This window comes from Oryzias latipes, chromosome 9 (assembly GCF_002234675.1).
Source record: "Oryzias latipes chromosome 9, ASM223467v1".
Lineage (NCBI taxonomy): Eukaryota > Metazoa > Chordata > Actinopteri > Beloniformes > Adrianichthyidae > Oryzias > Oryzias latipes.
In genome coordinates this window covers 8,454,440-8,474,279 of record NC_019867.2, presented here as the reverse complement: position 1 = coordinate 8,474,279, position 19,840 = coordinate 8,454,440, and the positions used below count along the sequence as shown (strand labels likewise).

The 19,840-nt window shown below is 37.2% G+C and overlaps 3 protein-coding genes across 4 annotated transcripts in view; 2 read left to right on the top strand and 1 right to left on the bottom strand.

The window, feature by feature from the left end:
• Window positions 1–12,607, bottom strand: part of oxct1 (3-oxoacid CoA-transferase 1) — a 45,687-nt gene extending 33,080 nt beyond the window's left edge. Inside the window, exons 1-7 of the mRNA XM_004072221.4 lie at window positions 12,378–12,607; window positions 11,276–11,384; window positions 10,719–10,809; window positions 7,674–7,809; window positions 6,773–6,922; window positions 6,007–6,113; window positions 5,280–5,340 (exon numbers count right to left, since the gene is read on the bottom strand). Of these exons, the coding sequence (XP_004072269.1) occupies window positions 5,280–5,340; window positions 6,007–6,113; window positions 6,773–6,922; window positions 7,674–7,809; window positions 10,719–10,809; window positions 11,276–11,384; window positions 12,378–12,482 (759 nt within the window). The 5' untranslated portion in view covers window positions 12,483–12,607. The remainder of the gene's footprint in view (window positions 1–5,279; window positions 5,341–6,006; window positions 6,114–6,772; window positions 6,923–7,673; window positions 7,810–10,718; window positions 10,810–11,275; window positions 11,385–12,377) is intronic.
• A 97-nt stretch (window positions 12,608–12,704) lies between these two features.
• On the top strand, window positions 12,705–16,085 carry c9h5orf51 (chromosome 9 C5orf51 homolog). Of its 2 annotated transcripts, none has more exons than XM_023958334.1 (6): window positions 12,705–12,989; window positions 13,714–13,823; window positions 14,313–14,459; window positions 14,623–14,754; window positions 14,899–15,013; window positions 15,100–16,085. In XM_023958334.1, the coding sequence occupies exons 1-6, from the start codon at window positions 12,896–12,898 to the stop codon at window positions 15,333–15,335; spliced, it is 834 nt and encodes a 277-aa protein (XP_023814102.1). In that variant the 5' UTR covers window positions 12,705–12,895; the 3' UTR covers window positions 15,336–16,085. The 2 variants fall into 2 exon arrangements, 1 of the variants encoding a protein (XP_023814102.1); XR_002873842.1 differs by lacking the exon at window positions 12,705–12,989 and adding an exon at window positions 13,076–13,201 and having other exon boundaries at window positions 15,100–15,348.
• Window positions 16,086–16,937: 852 nt separating this feature from the next.
• Window positions 16,938–19,840, top strand: part of fbxo4 (F-box protein 4) — a 3,707-nt gene continuing 804 nt past the window's right edge. Inside the window, exons 1-7 of the mRNA XM_004072306.4 lie at window positions 16,938–17,203; window positions 17,581–17,855; window positions 17,926–18,146; window positions 18,957–19,032; window positions 19,144–19,316; window positions 19,406–19,599; window positions 19,697–19,840. The exon at window positions 19,697–19,840 is cut by the window's right edge and continues 804 nt beyond it. Of these exons, the coding sequence (XP_004072354.1) occupies window positions 17,042–17,203; window positions 17,581–17,855; window positions 17,926–18,146; window positions 18,957–19,032; window positions 19,144–19,316; window positions 19,406–19,599; window positions 19,697–19,795 (1,200 nt within the window). The 5' untranslated portion in view covers window positions 16,938–17,041 and the 3' untranslated portion in view covers window positions 19,796–19,840. The remainder of the gene's footprint in view (window positions 17,204–17,580; window positions 17,856–17,925; window positions 18,147–18,956; window positions 19,033–19,143; window positions 19,317–19,405; window positions 19,600–19,696) is intronic.

Sequence of the window (19,840 nt, the reverse complement as noted above, 5' to 3'; positions counted from 1 at the left end):
CCTGTCGAGTCAAAAACTGTTAAGTCCTCGTTCTGCTACCACTCCTTCAGGACAGGCTTCCGCTCAACATGTATGTGTGTGTATGTGTGGTTGGGGGGGGGGCACCAAAACGAGAATAAAAAAAAAAACTCACATAATCAAATAAATGGTACTTTTATTAAAATGGTTCCATCTGTTTTTTTTTAGTAATACTCTTCCATAATTTTGCAATCAACTGTATATCTAACAAATCGAGTCTTTGTAAAAGTAAAGGAAAATAGTAACTGAGCCTCTAAATTGTACAAAAACCCCAGATTGATCTTATAAGTGATTTGCCTCTGATGGTGGTGATTGCAAGGTTCATCCAGTCAATAATTTACACTATTTTGCTTTTTCTATTTTGTGAAAAGATCATAAATTCTACTGGAGAATATCATGCACTGCTTGAGGTTTGAATAGAAAAAGGTTCATTGTCTGATTTTATTTTATTTTTTTAGCAAAAACACAGTGGAAGCTCCCTGATGAAACCCCTCAGGATGAAGGTCATTTATATTCAATTACACCTCTTATGGAGCTAAATGAACAAAACAGTTAAAATACATTCAGTCCCTTCACACATGAGCGAACCGAAACACAGCTCGCCACCAGAAAACACTGACAGTGACAAATGCTCAAATAACAGTAAAAAGTAAAAACACAGTCCTTCAATTTACTCTCTGGTGCATTTGACTCCCACAATGCACTTGGGGCTTTTGCTACTCCTGTGATAAGGAATAGCTAGACTTGCTGGATACCCTGGAAAACTAAAGCAATTGAATAGCAGGGTCTGGTTGCTTGGCAACCATGGCAGGAGCTGGTGGTGGTCTGGTAATTTACTTTTTGTGTTATCTTGTTCTTAACACACAACTCCTGGAGCTCAATCACAGTAAATAAGCAAAAGAAAAATGCATGAATTTGTCTACATAACAGTAATATGTCAGAGGTCAATATTCTGACAGAATAAGGCCCTTTTAATAATCATTGATACATTACTATGCAGCATTGAATGAATAGACATATAGAGTGGATTTATTATGAAAAACGTTTTTGTAACATAAGGAAAGGCTGAGTGCACGTTGTGAGTGAGCGACATTCAGACTCATGGAAGTGCAGCCGCTCAGATTGAAAGTGAATAATTTAGGCATAGGTAAGTAAGCAAGTGGGCAGACAGAGAAAACAGTTTGCTGAAAAGATTAATGGGTGCCAACTTTTCCCAGGTAGGAGGGGGAAGCTGCTATTATTCCAGAAACTCCGATACTTCAGAGTGGCTGCTGACACTGTCAGCCTAGAACATAAAAAGAAGAATTGGGGGTTTTACTTTTCTTCTAACTACACAGCACAACTCTTAAGTAGTTTAGGCAGTAGAGAAATATTATTTCTGAGCAATATAATAATATTCAGGCCTTCAGTTTTATTTTAAAAACTGTTTTAATTGCAATCCATGTCAGAACTCTTTAAATTGATTTAATTTCTACACCTCCAGTCTGTCCCGCTCCAACAAAAGTCCTGACATTTCTGCCCTTTGAAATATAACAGCTGCTTGACCTCTGAACCCTCTGAGTCCACCTGGCTGCATACAGACTAAAGCCACGGTGAGGAAACCTGACCGCCTCACACCTGACAGCGGAGCCACCTCCGGCCAGAGCTGGGAGCTAAATAAACTGTTTGCTGAATATTTCCTCGCTGTGCCACCGGTCGCAGGGTCAATGGGGACAAATGAGCTGATCTGTGGCTGAACATGGCATGAATTCTTAAGAAGGCATTATTCCACAGACAGTCCTTATTGCCAGCAGAGGGAGAAGTTTCCAGTAAATCACATAAACCCTTCAAGGACTTTATTACTGCTCCTGCTCAGAGCCACGTTTTTTAAAGTACCGAAGGCTACTTTTGTCAATAAATAATAATTTTGTGATGCATGTAGAAAATGTCTCCAGTCTCTTTTAAGCAGATTCTTTTGGTGGCATGGCCCAATGGAAAAACTCAGCTGTTTATATTTGAATTGTAAAGACAAACTTAGAGATCAGGATGTGGGAAATGCAAGATTTTTGGTGACCCTTTTTCTTTTAAACAACTTAAATGTGATTTTTCTTTTTTTAAAGATTTGCTGATAAATACTTTCATTTGTCACTGTTACAGGTTCGTTTTCAGTGCGCTTAGGTCAGTGCATCATTCATTATATAAAAACAAAACAAAAGAATCTACAGATAGTTAATTTACAACTAATTTTTTGATCATTTAAAAAAAACATCTAAATAATTTGCAACTAATAGATAAATAGTACTAGTTATTAAAAACAAGAAATTACAATTAATTTATTACTATTAAAAAGTGCAGCCATATTATATACAAGAATTTTCAAAGTAAATTGAAACACTTCAGTTGTACTGGTCAAATACTGAAAGCAGCAAAAAAAAGTGTTTAAAGGGACAAACGATGGATTTTTATGTGATTAGTCATTTTAATCAAAGTGGAAACATAGAAGGACATGTTAAAAGCTTTTAACCCCTTGAGGCCAATTGATTTTAATATGTTTCAAACCCCTTTGGCTCCAAAATTACCCTAATTTAGCATCTACAGAAAAGCAAAAAAACATCCATCCATCGTCTGCTCATCCGGGACCGGGTCGCGGGGGCAGCAGTCTAAAAAAGATGCCCAGACTTCCCTCTCTCCAGCCACTTCCTCCAGATCTTCTAGGAGGACCCTGAGGCGTTTCCAGGCCAGCAGAGAGGCGTCGCCTCTCCAGCGTTTCCTGGGTCTTCCTCTGGGCCTCAGCCAAGCGCGACATGCCCAGAAAAGCTGGCCAGGGAGGCGTCCAGGAGGCATCCAAACAAGATGTTCCAGCCACCTTAACTGGTTCCTCTCGATGTGGAGGAGCGGCGGCTCTACTCCGAGCTCTCTCTGGGTGACCGAGCTTCTCAGCCTCTCTCTAAGGGAGCGCTCAGCCACCCTACGGAGGAAGCTCGTTTCAGCCGCTAGTATCCGCGACCTCGTTCTTTCGTTCATGACCCAAAGCTCTGTGACCATAGGTGAATATTGGGACGAAGATCGACCGATAAATTGAAAGCTTTGCTTTCTGGCTCAGCTCTCTCTCACTACAACGGACAGGTACAGCGAATGCATAACGGCGGACGCCGCACCAGTCCGCCTGTCAATCTCACACCCTGATACTCCCTCACTTTTTACAATAGTGTGACTTTAATTATAACGCACATTTATTCTTCCAGCACTGTCATCACAGCTGTTGGTTCTGCGCAGACCAAACCGAAGAAACTGATCAGAATTCAATAATTAATTCAATCATTTTCCCACACACTATCTTTCTGTGTTTGGCTGAAATAAATGTTTTGATGGATGTAATTCCTGCAAATGTCTGAACATCTAAAACCTAGAGGTACAAGTCCAGTTATGAACAAAAACATCTCAACATTTTATTAAACACTAGCTTTTGCTTAGTCACATTTTAAAGAGGCTCAATGGTTCACATCTGATTATTTTTTCTATGTGTTTTTAAACAATTATGTGCTTATTAGTTGGTAATGGTAATTTTCCAGGCAATTTAAACATATTTTGTGTCTTTTTAGCCTTTGATTTGACAAAGAGGAAGATATTTGTTATTTTTTTCCCTCTTAGTCCGTAAGGCTTACTTTTCGGAGGTCAATTGTCTTGAAACATTTCTCTTCCCTTTAGTAAATAAACTACATCAGGGGCTCATGAAATGTTTTAATATTTATGAGATCCAACATTCTTTGAAAGTGGTTTTACGCGTTTTGCACCTCCTTCCTATCAGTTCTGCCACTCAAAAAGACTTTGGAAGCAGAAATGCCTCAAAATTAATCTTTAAAATGCACCTGGATGCATTAAAAATAGAAAAAAGAAACTATTTTTGAGACCAAATCCCTACTAATCCCTTTAGGAAATCACTGAATGATTTCTATAAACAAAACTTTCCTTCAGCTGGTTAATTCTGAGTGAATCAAGATTTAAATGAGGTTGAATCTGGATATTTTAGCATCAGACCTGCTTTGAAAAGCTTATCGAAAGCATCACTGATGTGACTTGCAATCATTATTTAGCATGAGGCAAATAGAGAAACACAAAATAAATCTTAAGTTATTTATTACCTGCTTTATGGTTCCTAATCACAGCGACTTTGGTCATATAGATAAGATCATAATAGCAAAATATACTCAGCTGCTAAAAATAGCTCCCATTAGCTTGGAGTTGATTCAATCTCAGGTTCAGAAGCCATGAAATGATCAAAACTGGGCTTAGAAGAATAAACTGTAACCTTTCAATTTTCTTCTTTTATCAGAATTTATTATATATTTTTTGTCCAGGAAGTGGCAACTAAGACAGCACTAACCATATGTATTTTTAAGTGTTATGGCTACATTTTATGTGACATAAGGCAGGTGACAAAATAACCCGCTGAGCTCATCCTTTGTGTGTGATTGTGCACTGATTGATACAGTGAGCGTGCAAAAACAGGACTAATGTCATGTGACTCTGTGCAAAATCAGCCTGATGTGGTTCCATCTACAGTAAAAGGTGATGCTATTCTGACCAGGAACATTTTTCAAAACCTATATCTTAATGAGGCACCCCACAAATAAATGTAAATAGAGAGGAGAACGTTTAGAAATGTAGGCGCCGGCTCCAGCATTATAACTGTGTGGGAAACACTGAACACAGTTTCTGGTCGTGTTGCTCTCTGATTCAAGCTTTCTATAGGAGAGGTGAGAACCTGTTTGTGTGTTAGAGGAGCAGAGAAAAATGGACACACAAACACACAGGGGAGCAGACAGGTGATAACATTTCTAAACTGTCAAATGCAGACAGATGGATTGAAAGCAGTTCTATCACAGACAGCACAGAGACAGCAGGATTAGCTCTATTTTTAGCAATCTCCATCGTGAATTTATAGTACTGATTTCTCAGTTACAATGCAAAAAATAAACCATGGAAAATTAATACTTTCAAATATTTGGTATTCAACTGTGGAAATTTGGTATGTTTTATTACAGTTTTGACCTAATATGTCAGAGTGTACTCACAACAGTAAAGCTCTAAATAATATTTTATCCTCCATATTTTAATAGAAACCAGCTGTCCCATCTAAATGTTTATTGCACAGTCAAAATTGTACATATTTTTGTGCATCAAACCAACAAGTGAACTCCAAAATTATATATAATATTTAAGAATTATGAATAATAAGCTGAAATATCATCATTAGCAATTGTGTTAGTGGAAGTGCATACCTCGACTATGGTGGTTTTGGCTGCCTTGCACATGGGCTGGTTGAAGTTTCTTGCCGTTTTCCTGACAAACAAAAAAGCAAAGTCAGTGAGTCTACCAAAACTGACAACAGGAAAGAAAAGGTATAACAAAATAGAAATAAATAACCTTGAAAACTTGAGCAGCCTCATATCAAATCCAGCATTAGTGTGCTTTCCTTGAGAACCCTGCCCTCTAGTGGATACATACTTTACTGCATGTCCTTAACATGTAAAATGTTTGTAATGCAGGTAATTCTACAGATGATATTAATAGAAAGGAATAATTAGTTACTTCTTTAATTATATCCTGAAAAATATTGTAGTGTTTTCATACTAATTTGGTAAAAAAAAGATTAAAATGCCTTTAAAACACGCTAAAATAAAACGTTGTTGGTCGTTGGTCTAAAACAATTGCTAAAAAATAAGTAAAGCCACATGGGTAATTTAGGTTAATAAAAGCTGACAAAAAAAGCTACACAGAAAAAAAAAAACAACTCTAACTGTATCCGATTTCAAAAACTGATGCATAGCCATCAATTTTATTGAAATCTTAATAAAAGGATAGCTAGATTTGATCATTGCAAAGATGTTTTTCTCTAATTGCTTATCCACTTTTCCAAACATTTATGGAAGCTTTTCGGACATTTGTAGTCCCCCCCCCCTCCCTCAACTTCCCTCTTAATGTGCTTTACTCAATGTAATTAGATACCTAAAAACAATGTTTCCCGCCTTGTCAGCTTTCCATGCCTTGATCAGCGCGAAGTCTCCAGTGATAGCCTTTTCCATGACGTAGTGTCGGCCATTGAACTCCTGCACCTATGTACAAAAAACACAACAAAATGTGACCTTTTAATAAATGTTTTACGTTTCTTTACACCTCATTCATAGGATCAATACTCATGTAACATTAGGAATACTTTTACAATAATTGAAAAACTTTCAAAAGTCTTTGCCAACATTTAAAATAAGCCCCGAATTTTACTGCTAATGCTGTTTTTAACTCTTAAGCCACTGAAAAATTGAAATAAAATAAAAAGTGACTGTTGTAGCTCAGGCCAATGTTTGCATTTTTATGCAAGCAGTGCTGACCTGATGTCCTGGAATGGTTGACTCATTCCTGGGATTAAACGTCGTTTCTTCATAATAAAAGATTCACGGCTCTGCCCGTTGTTGCAAATAAAAGCCGATAATTATACATTTATTTATTGCTGTACTGATGACCCATAGCTTATAAAGACATTATTTTACTTCACGGCAACATTTGAAAACGATTTGCCCCTTCAGACCCACGCACCTGATTTGACTACAGATTGCACCTGTATTTAACATGTCAAAACCATAGGCAGAGGTCAAAACACACAATAGCAACACCCACAGGATATACAATGTATGTGCAACGTTTAGCTCCTACAGTGACCAAAGTTGAAAGTATCTGGAGTGAGTGAATGCGGAATGATGAGCTTTAACCTGCTTACCTCTCGTTTCTCACTAGCAATAGCAATGCTGCCGTCTCTATTGTACTTAATGGGAGAGCCTCCCTCTTGGATCAGGGTTCCGTAACCTGTGGCTGTGAAGAAAGCTGGAATCCCTGCACCTCCTGCTCTGATCCTTTCTGCAAGAGTACCCTACAAAACAGAAGGTACAGGTTAGGAAACAAATGCTAAAAAGAGGTGACTTCTTCACACTGAAGCTGCAAACTGAAAGACAGAGTAAAGAAACGCTGTGAAAAGAGCAGCAAAGGCTTCAAAAGACCATCATCATTTTTTGATTTATTGTAGAAGCCTTTTTCCTGGTCTTTTAAATATGATTATGCCATTTTTAGACAAAAATCAAAAGACCTGTGTCGTCAGTTTCTGGGACATAGATTCTGCAGAGTGACAGGACTTCATTAGAAATTCGTCTCTAAGTGATAGGTGGAACCACCAGCAATAAGCCACCTCCTCCGTCCCCTTCCAGTTACTGAAAGCTCTCTGTTTACATTTTCTCTTGCTAGCTTACAGCCCCTCACAGTCCCAACCCAACAGTAATATTACTGAGCAATATCGGAGCTATCCAGCTATACAGGTTTGAGTCCGATGCCAGCTCGGACAAGGAAAACGAAGACGTACATGGATCTAGTCACCTACAAGTAGATGCACCAGAAAGTAGCGGAGCGGGGAGCTTGCCCAACGTACTCTCTACGTCACAAATGGCTTTTTTTTTTTCATTTACTACTGATTCACAAAAATTTGAGTAGACAAATACTCAGAAAGGCAATTTTGTGCTCAATTGTCTTAATATCACCAGAAAATCCCACAAGAACATGTTAAAGACACAATTTTCCTTGGATTGCGTCTTTAAATGTGCTGTGAACATTGAATTTTGTTTTTAACCAACCTGTGGCGTTAGTTCCACCTCCAGCTCTCCTGCCAAATACTGCCGCTCAAACTCTGCATTCTCTCCCACATATGAGGAGATCATCCTCTTGATCTGTTTACTCTGCAGCAGGAGGCCCAGGCCAAAGTTATCCACTCTGGTGAAAACATGTGAACACAACACAAGGCGTCACACAAATTCTGGTTGACTAAATCAGGGGGGTATTCCAGGAAGCAGGTTATGTTTGTTACCACATAAGTTTGAGGCTAAGGAAGTAGATAATTTGCTTCAGTTAAGATAAATCATTTTTTTTGTTAAGTCAGCTTAAAAACAACACGTAGTTATCAGACATTTATTTTACTTTCATTCTAATTAATTCAATTAAGTAGGTGTAAATTTTGGTGCTGCTGTTAGATCGGCACAGCGAGGAATTGTGGGATATCATTCCCTTTGCCTGTCTGGACGGATTTGGGTTTAAGTGTGGCTTTTTGACCAAATGTGTTTAGTTGTTTAGCTGTTTTACCGTGTTTTGCCGAGTTATTTGTCCTGTTATGTTCAATTCTTTCTGCACCATGAGTGAGAGGGAGGGAGAGGAGGATGAGTTTATCTAGCACCACTACTACACAGTGGTGTAATGTTAAATGTGGAGAAATGTCAAATGATGTGTCATGTTGCAAATCCATTTTTGTCTCATTTATTTTATTGTTATAAAAATGAGTATATCTGCAGGCTCAAACTTAGACATATGAGAGTTCAATAAGTACAATAAATTAAGATGGAAAAACATTTAATTGAATTGGAGTAATATGACATTTAGTTAGATAAATATGTAAATTTGAGTTGTAAAAAAAATATTGAGTTAGATAGACATAAGACATAAGGTTGAATAAATTTAATTCAATTACTTCTTACCAATAGAATTAATTGATTTAAGTTGGATAAGTTATATATACATGCGTCACAATGAAAATAGAAATGACATAGAAACTCTTGCGTTTACTTTGTCTGTTCTTTTTCTCCAAGCAAAAACTCTTTCTTTTGCTGATGATGCAGCCGTGTTACTTTTTTGATGGACGTATAATCTTCATGCGCCGTCATTAAAATCTCAGACTCCGTCTCACTGAAGTGTAGCACTCTCTTTTGTTCTCCACGCGTTTCCATGGTGACTGCGGAAATCTGCGATCTATTGAGAATGTCTTTATGTACTTGCCGTACACGCGCATTAACCCAGGGTTACCAAGTAGAGCGTAATTACGCCAACTCATATCCGGTCTTTTGGAACCGACATACCCAGAGTAAGCAAGTTCAGCCAGAGTTCAGGATTAAAGTCAGGGTAGTTTAAACGTGCTTACTGGAATACCCCCCAAAACAGCTTAGAAGCCAATATAAAAACCATAAAATCACGAGGTTTGTTCTTAACTGTGACTGCATTCACTTCATAAAAGTTGTAAAATGGCTCATATAACAGTAACATTATAGAAGGGTTTGTCAAGGTTATGCTGGAACAAACCATAAAATGCAGGGTGGATGATAACTCACATTCAAGTCGCCCTGCTGGGTGCTCGCAGGACTCGGTTTGAGGAAATGCAGTAAATATTTGCACCCTTTCAGTTGATTTGCCCCAAATTTTGCTTCAGTTTGAAGACACCCTTTATTATGTATGACTATAAAAGAATATAAAAAAAACCTACAGTTTCTTAGACTTGCAAAATATCCTTTCAGGTCATTTGCGTCAGTGTTTCAAAAGGTCTGAAAACAATGGCTGCAAAAATGCTTCTGCAATGTTTGAGCAGCTGTGGGGGCACCGACTTTTTTCTGCACCTTTGACACTCTTTTCCCTGCAGCGCTTTGACATGTAAACACCTTTAGATGCAGGAAGACTAAAGTCTCACTTTATAAAAATTAGGAAAAATTAGGAATTATTAACCCTGGAACACTTTCGCTATAAAAAGTTAAGGTAATTTTTACCTGATATAATATACCTAACAAAACATAATAAAAATAGATCAAATCATCACAACACATGATAAATTAATGTTGTTTTCTTTTATTTTTAATTATGGTAAGTGTAACAAAAAGAAAAACATAGGAAGTTCCTAAAAACATGCTCAAAAGTTACTGAGAAATTATGAATTTGAGAACAAAAAATTCCTAAAAAAATAATAAAATGATACAAAAAAACTAAGTCTTTGGTCCCCCCATTACTGGGACCATGGTAAGACTTCCCTGGTAAAGGCACAGACTCCTTGACACACAATGAAAATCACCCGGAGATAGTTCTCTAAGGTTAAAATTAGGAAAAATGTTTTGTGGTTTTTTATTCAGTCAGTATTTAAACTGAAATTAAGCAGAAATGACTTGTGTGGGTCTTCAATTTCACCCAAAACTAGACAGAAATCATGGCGTCTCCAAAAGTACGTTCTCTAAACTCAGACCTGCTAAGACATAAGTTTTAAAAAAGGCTATGAAGAACCAGCTATCCTTAAGTCTCATGCATCCAGCTTGTGTTTGGTAAACACAAACTGGCGTCACACTGTGAGCATGGAAAGTAGCTCCAACTGCAAAACTTTCATAAACCAGCCTTCAAGAGAATAACTGAATACTTTACAAGAAAAGTACAAAAACTATTCATTCGAAAGCAGACTTTTATTTTAAAATAAACATTCAACTTAATTATGCTATATCTTTATTTAACAAAAAATCAGGTGTACACAAAATACATTTTTTTGTAACTTTACAGTGTTAAAAAAAATATTTGTAAGGTTTCAACCTAAAAACGGTGCAAAAACATTGGAGGAAGCTAAATCGATGGCTCGGATTTCAGCACTGCACACTAAGGTGAAAATAACAAACATGCACATCAAACAAAAGGTCATGTGACGAGTCAGGGATTGACCTTTCCCACATATAGGACATTTTGAAATCTTTGTTTATGTTATAAGTGTAGCTGCATTATGTGAAAAAAAGAAAGGATCCGTAGATCCTTCAAGGCAAATTGACTGTATTTAATCCACACAATTAAAAACTAGATTTTTTAAATGCAGGCATTTATTCCCACAAACTTACCCTGCATTGTTACTGACTGCAGTGAGGCCTGTAACGCCACTCTTCAACAAACTGTTGATGAGGTTCTCCGGTATACCGCACAATCCAAAACCTGTGTTCAGATTACAGAATCATTCAGTCACTCGAAAATTCACTCTAAACTACGACAAACACAGCCAAAAGGTGAAACATAACCCATTTAGTGACACATTCACCCAGCAGCTTAGAAGAATAAAACAAATCAGTCTGTAAAATGACCCAAAGTCTAAAAAACAGGAATCAAGACTGAGAAGAATTCAAGTTCTGTGCCTATAGCATCAAAATACCTATAACTAAGTGAATAAAACATTGACCTGTTTGCATCAGTGTGACGCAGCAGGAAATGCTCAACAATGTCACTCTGAACTTGACTATAAATAAGAGGAGTGGAATCTGTCTGGCCTCAGTGAGTCGGTATTAATCAACCAGAGCATGAAAGATTAAAGGGTTGTAAAGTGGCTACTGCACATTATGATCAATGTCACTTTTGGTTGCAAATTCTTCTGCAAGTATCCAGAACTTTTTATGCAGAATATTACCTCCAACTAGAATGACAGCTCCATCGGGGATGTCCTTCACCGCCTCAGAGGGATCGGAGTAGAACTGGGAACTTCTCAGGCTGGAGGTGGAAAAGGAACATCCAGAAGTCTACAAAAAGTGGGACGGGTCATGAACACCGACGTTTAAGCTCCAGTGGCAACAGATCAGTTAGGACATTTAAATTTGGAGGAAAAAGACACGCAAGTGATTTTAGTTCATAAGATTGGCATGAATTTAAAGTTAAATTACTCTGTGAGAGTCCAAAGCAGGACTGAAGTTTCTATTTTTAAAAGGATTTTATTGAATTAACTTTAAAAAGTTTTATGCATTCAAATAAATTCCTTCTTGTTGGTTTTTATTCAAATGTGTAGTGATTGAGAGTCAACTTCAACCTAATGCTTAGTTGTTGTTGTTTTTTTTACTTCAATTTCTTTTTTTTTTTAAACCAAATTGTCATAATAGCTTTTGTTTTTTTATTTACCATCTATAATTTACAGTTTTTTCTTAATCACCTTATGCATCTAATCTAACTTAATTATAAGTCATGTGATTTTTTTTTATCATAATCAAAGGAAATTTATTTTGAAAAATAAAATGGGTCAATTTGTAAATCAATTAGAATTGTGACGTTTTGGCAGTGATATATATTTTGAATCCAGTTCAATTCAATTCCATTTTATTTTATTTGTATAGTCCAAATATATAGGGACTTCAAAAGAATCTGTTAAACATTCAACCATGTTTACATTCACAACTGCAGCACAAGGCTTCTTAGATGGCGGACTACGTCATTAACCCGCGTTTCTGGACCAGCATGTGACAACATCCTAAAATAAATCAACTATTCAGAATTATTTTACACGCTGAAGCTGCAAAAGTTAATGTATGAAGCATTGAAGCACAAATCTACGCCGACATAAAAGATTTTGTTCATTCACACATAACTGAAGCAGCAAAACAACAAATAAAACCTGCTTGAATCCGCGTGAACAAAGCGAAAACATAGTAAAGCTGATACTTTTAAGTCAAAGTTTTCCTAAGGAAATTAACCATGATTGGGTAGTCTTATCTCTGTAAGTGTAATTCATGAAAAATACAGACCTTTTTCAACTGGTTGCAAGCGAAGTTTAATTTGGACCTGCGGGGGCCGGAGATGTTTTTGAAGAGAACATTCTCCACTCTGCAAAGGGCTTTGAGGGCCGCCATGTTTTGGAGAAACACGAGATGTGTGTGCAGCAGTCAATGGTAAAGAGAAAGCCTCCGCTCGCTAGAGTTAGGTGATGGTGAAGGCTTTAAGGTCGCAGAAATGTTGCTACTGGTCGCATTAGCTCTCCTCTGCGATGACATTGGTCCACGCCTCGGGAGGATGGACGACACCGGCTCTGACGCAGAGGCACGGCGAGCTCATTTTAATTTAACCGCTTCAACGCCGCTGCGGTATCAGGATCCTTTAATGAGCGACCGAAAGCTTTTTGTTATCTTTCACTATTGGTTTTTGTATATTTTTAGAATGAATTTAATTCATGAATCCAACTGAAACATGTTTTTACGTGTTTCAAATTGACCCAGTTCGTTAGAAAATAGTTTGTCCCTTGGTCACGTGACATATACTTTTAGTCATGGCCGACGACTACAGGCGACAAGGTTTCGAGTTGGAGAGAAGAATATTCGAGTTAGACATTAAGTGTTTGAGTCTCAGATCCGAAAAGCCAGGTAAATGTTCATGGTTGATTGAAGTTTCCTTCCTGTTTTTCTTTTTCTCTTCTGTTAGCTGCTAGCATTATTTATCGGTTTGTTAGCCTGTTAGCAAAAATGCTAACTGAACGTTATTGAAGAACGTTAGCTTTTAATCATAACAACTAGCACTAACTAACTTTGCTTGGAAAATGACCACAGTAACGTATAATTTCTGAGTTGCCAGAAAGGTTGGGTATTTACAATTTTTTGCTTATGGAGTAGTTATTGATTTAAATTTTGTTTTTTGAGAGACTCGTAGGTGAAGGTAGCTAACTATATGTTGACAAACAGATTAGCATGCTTTCGGATTCTATAGATTCTATATAATATCCGAATGAAACGATATTTAATTATTTCAACTCCACTAATTGACTAAATAGCGCTTCAATGATATTGTTTTATGGTGTCTTGACATTAAACGTTGGAACGTTATATTATAGTTTCATTGAGTTATTTTTTAAACAATTTCTGTTTACCTGCCATAAGAATCTTGTCTAGCTAACGTTCCATGTCAGAGCGCGGTGCAGCAGTTTAAATATTCATTTGACTTAAAAGTTTTCTATTGTGTGTGTGTGTGTATAAAATGATCTGATTTTTTTAATGTTTTTTTTAATGTAAATTTGTACAATAATAATAAAGTTTGATTTGATAACATATTTTTGTATTTTACTTTCTGTTTCTATTTTTTTTTTTACCATAGATGATGACTATTTGCAGAATGCGTCAACCATACTCGAAAAGTTAAAAAGCTTCTACACTCAAGGAGGAGAGAGTAGCAACTTGTCCAAGCTGCTTCAAGATTACACACAGGTAATACCTGACCCTTTGTTGTAAGTTATTACATTTGCTTCTTGTGGCTAGAAAGCGTTTTATTGATGAATTAATTTTTAAAGGGAGAACTTAGAAGGACGTGTCTTGCCTTTTTTGCAAGGCCTTTTAACAACTTCAATTGTAAACTGACACTTTATTAATATATGTAAAGGAATTTAATTACTATTAGCTGTAACATTTTCCATAAATTAATCAATGTTATAAAGTTTAACCGTCTTTGCATGACGTGTCTAGACATCTTTCATTCTGTTCCTTCTGCTGCTATTTTGTGTTTTCTGCAAGGAGCCATAATGTGACAAAACTAATAAAACTGTTGGAAAAGATAAAGTGATCATAATTATAAGACCACCTGGAACACTTTTAAAATCGGACAGGGTTGGATAGAGGAAGCTTAAGAGAAAAAATAAGTAAATGTCACAAGTTCAAATGTCCTACAATTTGTCTACTCTTTTGTTTTTCATCTCATAGGTGATTCTTGACATCACTTTTTTTGAAGAAAATAAGCTGGTCGATCAGGAATTTCCTGAGGACACGTCACCTTTTAAAATCCAGCAACTGCTGCAAGATTTAACAGAGCCAGAAGTGTTGGTTGCAAAGTTAGCATCCGGACAGGAGGTATTTCTATGTGTTGATGTGTTGCATTTACTTTGCTTTTGAAGTTAACAATATTTTTTAGGATTTTGTTAAGATTTTAGAATTTTAGAAGTACAGACTTTAAAAGCAGACCGAGTCTGTGACTGTGTTTGCAGAAGAACTGATATCTGTTCATCTTTTCCAGGTGCAGTCTGTGTTGGGAACCGAGCTGCTGGAGTGCCTCTACTGGAGACGAGGAGCTCTGCTGTACATGTACTGCTACACTCTTCATCAAAGAAAGCAATGGATCAAGAAAAATAAAGATGCATTCCTTAAGGTACCACACTTCTTCATCTGCAATAATAACACAAATATTTGAATGTTCTATATAGGTTTAAAAATAATTTAGTTTCAAACTGTAGATATACACATAGTTGTTTATTAACATGTTGACATTAGTTTTATGCATGATGTGGTGCAGTGTATTCAGGAAGGTGTGCGCTACCTGATGCGGATGCTGCAAGTGAGGAACTCTGTGAAGCTCAATGATGGGGTGGTGTTCCACGACAGTGCTACAGCTAGTATCCTATCTGAAGGTAGCGGTTTTTGGCTTGTCTTTTAATGGCAAAACCCTTTCTTTCTGTTTTAATGGTCCTTACTTGTTGTAAATGTTTTGGCGCAGGCATCTTTTCAGACACACATCTTTTAACAATGATGTACATCGGCGAAATGTGCTTCTGGGCAGTGAAGTACGAGGACTGCAACTCTGACACTACAGAACGCAAAGAAGATCACCTCCAGTTTCGGGACATTGGTACACAGATCCTCAACAAATATGTGCTTGCTTGTGAAGGCCCTTTGCAAGGTCAGGGCTGGAATACAGAGAATGCCAAGGAAATCCTTAGTATTTTACAGTGAGCTCTGTTGAAGTTGCCCTCTGGCTAAAAATAAAACAAATGATCAGTATTTTAATGTTCATGAAATGTTGTTGGAACTGAAGAATGGGTAAAGAAAAAAGGTTTTTTGATCTATAGGTAAGTTAATATTAAGCCAAAAGGTCCTGCTTTAAGCAGATGAGTGGGAGGCTAAAAGGTTTCAGAGTAGAGATTTAAAACAGGTTACAGGAGAGGCTGCTGAGCAACAGTTTGACTTGCTCTGCTGACACAGCAACCGCAGTCATTCTGATTCAGACTGTTGCCTGGGATGCATATTATGCTCTAAGAATGTGTTTATAATAACAATAATATGGGTATTAAGAGGACATTAATTTAAAACAAAAAAGTAATATCTCATTTTTAATTCTTGTTTTAAAATATTTCACCTGGGAATGACACACTGCACAATAGTTTTTTGTTTAACATTTCCGTGCCATTCTTTTCTTTTTTTTTTTTTTTTTTTTTTTGTTATGCTCTTAAATACACGGAGCAACTAAAAAAGTGTACAAAAAAATAACTGGTGTGTTCTTAACTGATTTAAAATATTTTCAGGTGTAATTTTACCAGCTTTGTATTGCAGCACTTCTTCTCCCATTGATATTAAATTCCATTTTCCTTGTATTCCACTTTCATTAAAGTGATGTCGTAACTATTAAAGAATTTGTGTTGTTTGGACAAAATTATTTTGTTTTGTTTTTTCATGTCTTTGTTGACAATAAACACATGCATTTTACTGCTTGTGTATTTTATTTTATTCATTTATTTGTATCATATCATTGGTGAAATGGTATTTAACCATTTATTTTTTATTAATGGTATTTATTTAAAAAAAAGACAAACTTCATAAACTGAGGTAAAAGAAAAAAGGTTTAGAATAATTAAACTTATTTACTGAAGTAAGTTTAGTTTTAAGAAGCTTCCATTTGCCATGAAATCTGAATTTACAAGTGTTCACATACAGGTAAACTGTATTTGTATTTTCTGTCGCGTCACGAGGATATTTAGATGACTTAATATCTTCTGTATCATTGAAAACGGTTCTTCCTGGATGTCTTAAATTAAGAAATGATTATCGAGATCTCCCTTTTTGTCGTTGAACTTCAAATTACTTCACAACCCAAAATATTTTGATCCCTGCCTTGAGGCATGCAATGAGAAGTCTTTAGAGCATCGCTGTTGTTAAATCTAGGCGGTCAGTTTATCTGCAGTCAGAATGGAAATCCTATAACTTTTGCTATAAAACAATGTTGAGTTTTTTAAAAGGTAATTGATTCTATCTGAATAATTATTTTGATCACATGATTTCTATTTTAAAGCTGATTTCTTCATTTGTGTTGTTTAATGGACGGTGTCAGTTCTTTAAAAATACAGACCAAACAGTAATCTGACGAAAAGAAAAAATAGAATATCTGATATTTTTTCAAACTGCTGTTTGAGTATTATTAGTTTTTACTGCATCAGTTAAAATTTAAAAAAACAATTTGACAGATGATGGTATTTATCAGCTAAATTACTTAAGTTGTTTAACTCAAGTGGTCACAATCTGCTTTAGATATGGCGTTGGGGAGGAAATAAACCACAGTACCCACAATGCACCTGTCCTGCCACCGATGAGGAAATGTGGAAGAGTTTGGGAAATGTCAATTTTGTTGTTGCGTCGTTCGTAACGTCCGTACATTCCCTGAAGTCATGACAGAGAAACTCCAGCAGCTCGAGTCTGTGGTGATAAGAAGCCTCAGACTTTTCAGAGATCGATATTTTCCGTACAAAGCTGACAAAGAAGACTTACAGCCAGCCGCGGACCAAGGAAATGAAGAAAAAGAAGAGTCGGGATTTTTGGAAAGTTTACCGGTAAGTTTAGTATCAATGAACCATTATAACCTAGCAACACTGATCATAACACAATTTTTTTATACTGAAAATAAATGTGTGTTGTGGACGTAAAAAAATAGTTTTAACTGTTTAAAAAAAACGCCTTAAAGTGACAGTCGTATGCGTTTGTGCGTTAAAATGTTGTAAACCAATCACAAAAGATAAGAAAGTATTTAAGAGCCTTATCTCACTTGTTACTTATCATTTTAATAGAAACTTGTGAATTTCTTGCTTGTTTTCCACACAGTAAGCCAGTTATTTCCATACACAGAAAAGTGTTTTTGCTTTTTATTTGGCTTAACCATCATGAAAAGCAAACCAATGTGATTTTCATTTTTTTATTTTTTTATTTTAAGGTGGGTGTACAGTTCCAGATCATGACATTCCTGTCTCCTTCTGACATCTGTCGCCTTGGGGCCACCAGTCAGTACTGGAGAGCAATGGTGAGAGATTCATTACTGTGGAGATACTTCCTGTTGCGGGACACGCCTGGTTGGTCCTCTATTGATCATGTGACCATGCCCAACCTGGACATGCTGGATGCTCCACTCATTTCTGTGGAGGAGAGCCTAGACGACAGAGAAGAAGGAGACGAAAGAGAGAGGGAAATCAAATTTGACTACATGTCGGAGTGAGTCCTTTTGAGGTGAATCAGTGAAGGTTTGCCACAACGGCTTGAGTGTATTTTCTTGTTTCGTCAGATACCTGAAAGGATGCCCCTCCTGCAGACAGAAGTGGCTCCCTTCGCGGCCAGCCTACGCTGTCATGACCTCCTTTCTCCAGTACATCGTGCGTCCATCGGAACTTCGTTACGCCATGTTTGGTCCTGGCATGGAGCAGCTGGATGTGTCGCTGGTCACCAGGCTCATGCACGCCCATGATGTGCTGCCCGTAGCAACCACTCCTTGCCGACAGACAAATGGTACAGTTTAACTGAACCTTTAGGAAGTCCTGATCTTCCAGGAAGTGTTTGGTCTTCATGGAATTTTCTTTTTCAAGCTCAAATTACCTGTAGGTACACATTATGCTAACCCAAGATTCTGCAACCTGAGGCTCCAGAGCCACATGTGGCTCTTTTATCCCTCCATTGTAGCTCTGTGGCTGAAGTAAAATAAAATAATAGTAATTTTTAAATTAAGGGTTACTTAATTGGCTTTGGATTAATTTGGATTAGTTACATTTATAAATATATGGTTGAGTTTCACCTAGAACTAAGATAAACCATGTAAAGGTTTTTACATCCCTGCTGACATCAAGAGGCCTTTTTTGCTCTACGGTTCTCCCAAAATGCACAGATTTTGATTACTCAGCAAAACTTTGGAAAAGAGTCTGAACTTTTGTAGGAGTATATTAGCTGCACTTGGATGATCTTGTTTGGCGTCTTTTATTTTGTCATATGGGCTTCCGTCAAAAGTTTAACAAAAGCATTTTCACATTTTGAGAAAATGCTTGTTTCTCTTTTAATATTTCTGTATTTATTCAAGCCAAAACAGAAACAGTGTTATGAAATTAACAATTTAATGAATGCAAAACTGTATCAAATTTTCTCAAAGGGTAAAATAACACTTCTGCAGACCTTTGTGCTAACCAAGTCGTTACAAAAACGTCTTTGCAAAATCAAAAAAGCTATACACTAGTCCACCAATAGGTGGCAGTGGCGTTTTATCATTTTTACCAGTTGCCAGAAAGTCTAGTAGACAGAAAAAAAATGACAGTCCTGTGTCTGTTTCAGGCATCGGATCTGGGATCAGCTACATGTTCAAAAACCAACACAAGTTTAACATTTTGACTCTATATTCAACCAACAGGTGAGCCTTTTCCATCGAACAGATTTTACCGGAGTTTCTAGGGATGTTTTGGTCCACATGTCACAGGACGACAGCAACAGTTTTGGGGGCTTGTTATAATTCTGTGTGCAGGGCAGAACGAGAGAGAGCCAGAGTGGAGCAGCAGAGCACCAGCAGCAAGCTCTTTACTGTTGAAGGAACGGACGACTCTGGGAATCCATTGTACAGCCCCACTCCTTACGTCCAGAAGGTGTGCCAGGTGGTCGATGGGTTTATCTATGTAGCCAATGCAGAGTCTGACAGAGGTGAGAGAAAACGAACCTTCAAAAATTCATCTCATCTATCCTTTTTGATTATCCCCTCATATTCTAAACCCAATAAATCTGCTTGACAGTTGACTGGAAAGGCGAGGTTTCCCAGATCAGAGTTTTGCTAAATTGTGCGGCAGACTCTGCCTCCAGGCCTCTGCTGGTTCTTTCCTGTGTTGCCAGAGAACAGTCAGAAACTATAAATACTACCAAACGCCGAACTCCCTGTGTTTCCGTGGCAAAGAGGCTCGGTCTTCCACAGCTCTCTAACCCCTGGATGGTAGGTAGATCAATCAACTTTAAAGACCTGTACGTTGTTTTTTGTCAGTTTAGGAATTATTATAATTTCCTAATTTGAGCCTCTCCTTCATATCCAGGTGCAGGATACAGTGGCTGAATCCTTGTCGGGTCTTTTGGATGGCATTTCATGGCTGCTGAGAAGCTCTGGTGTCAAACTTCATGACGGTTCGCCCTGAACTCCTGTTGTCACAAAATACATTAGCATTACTGAAAAAAAAAGA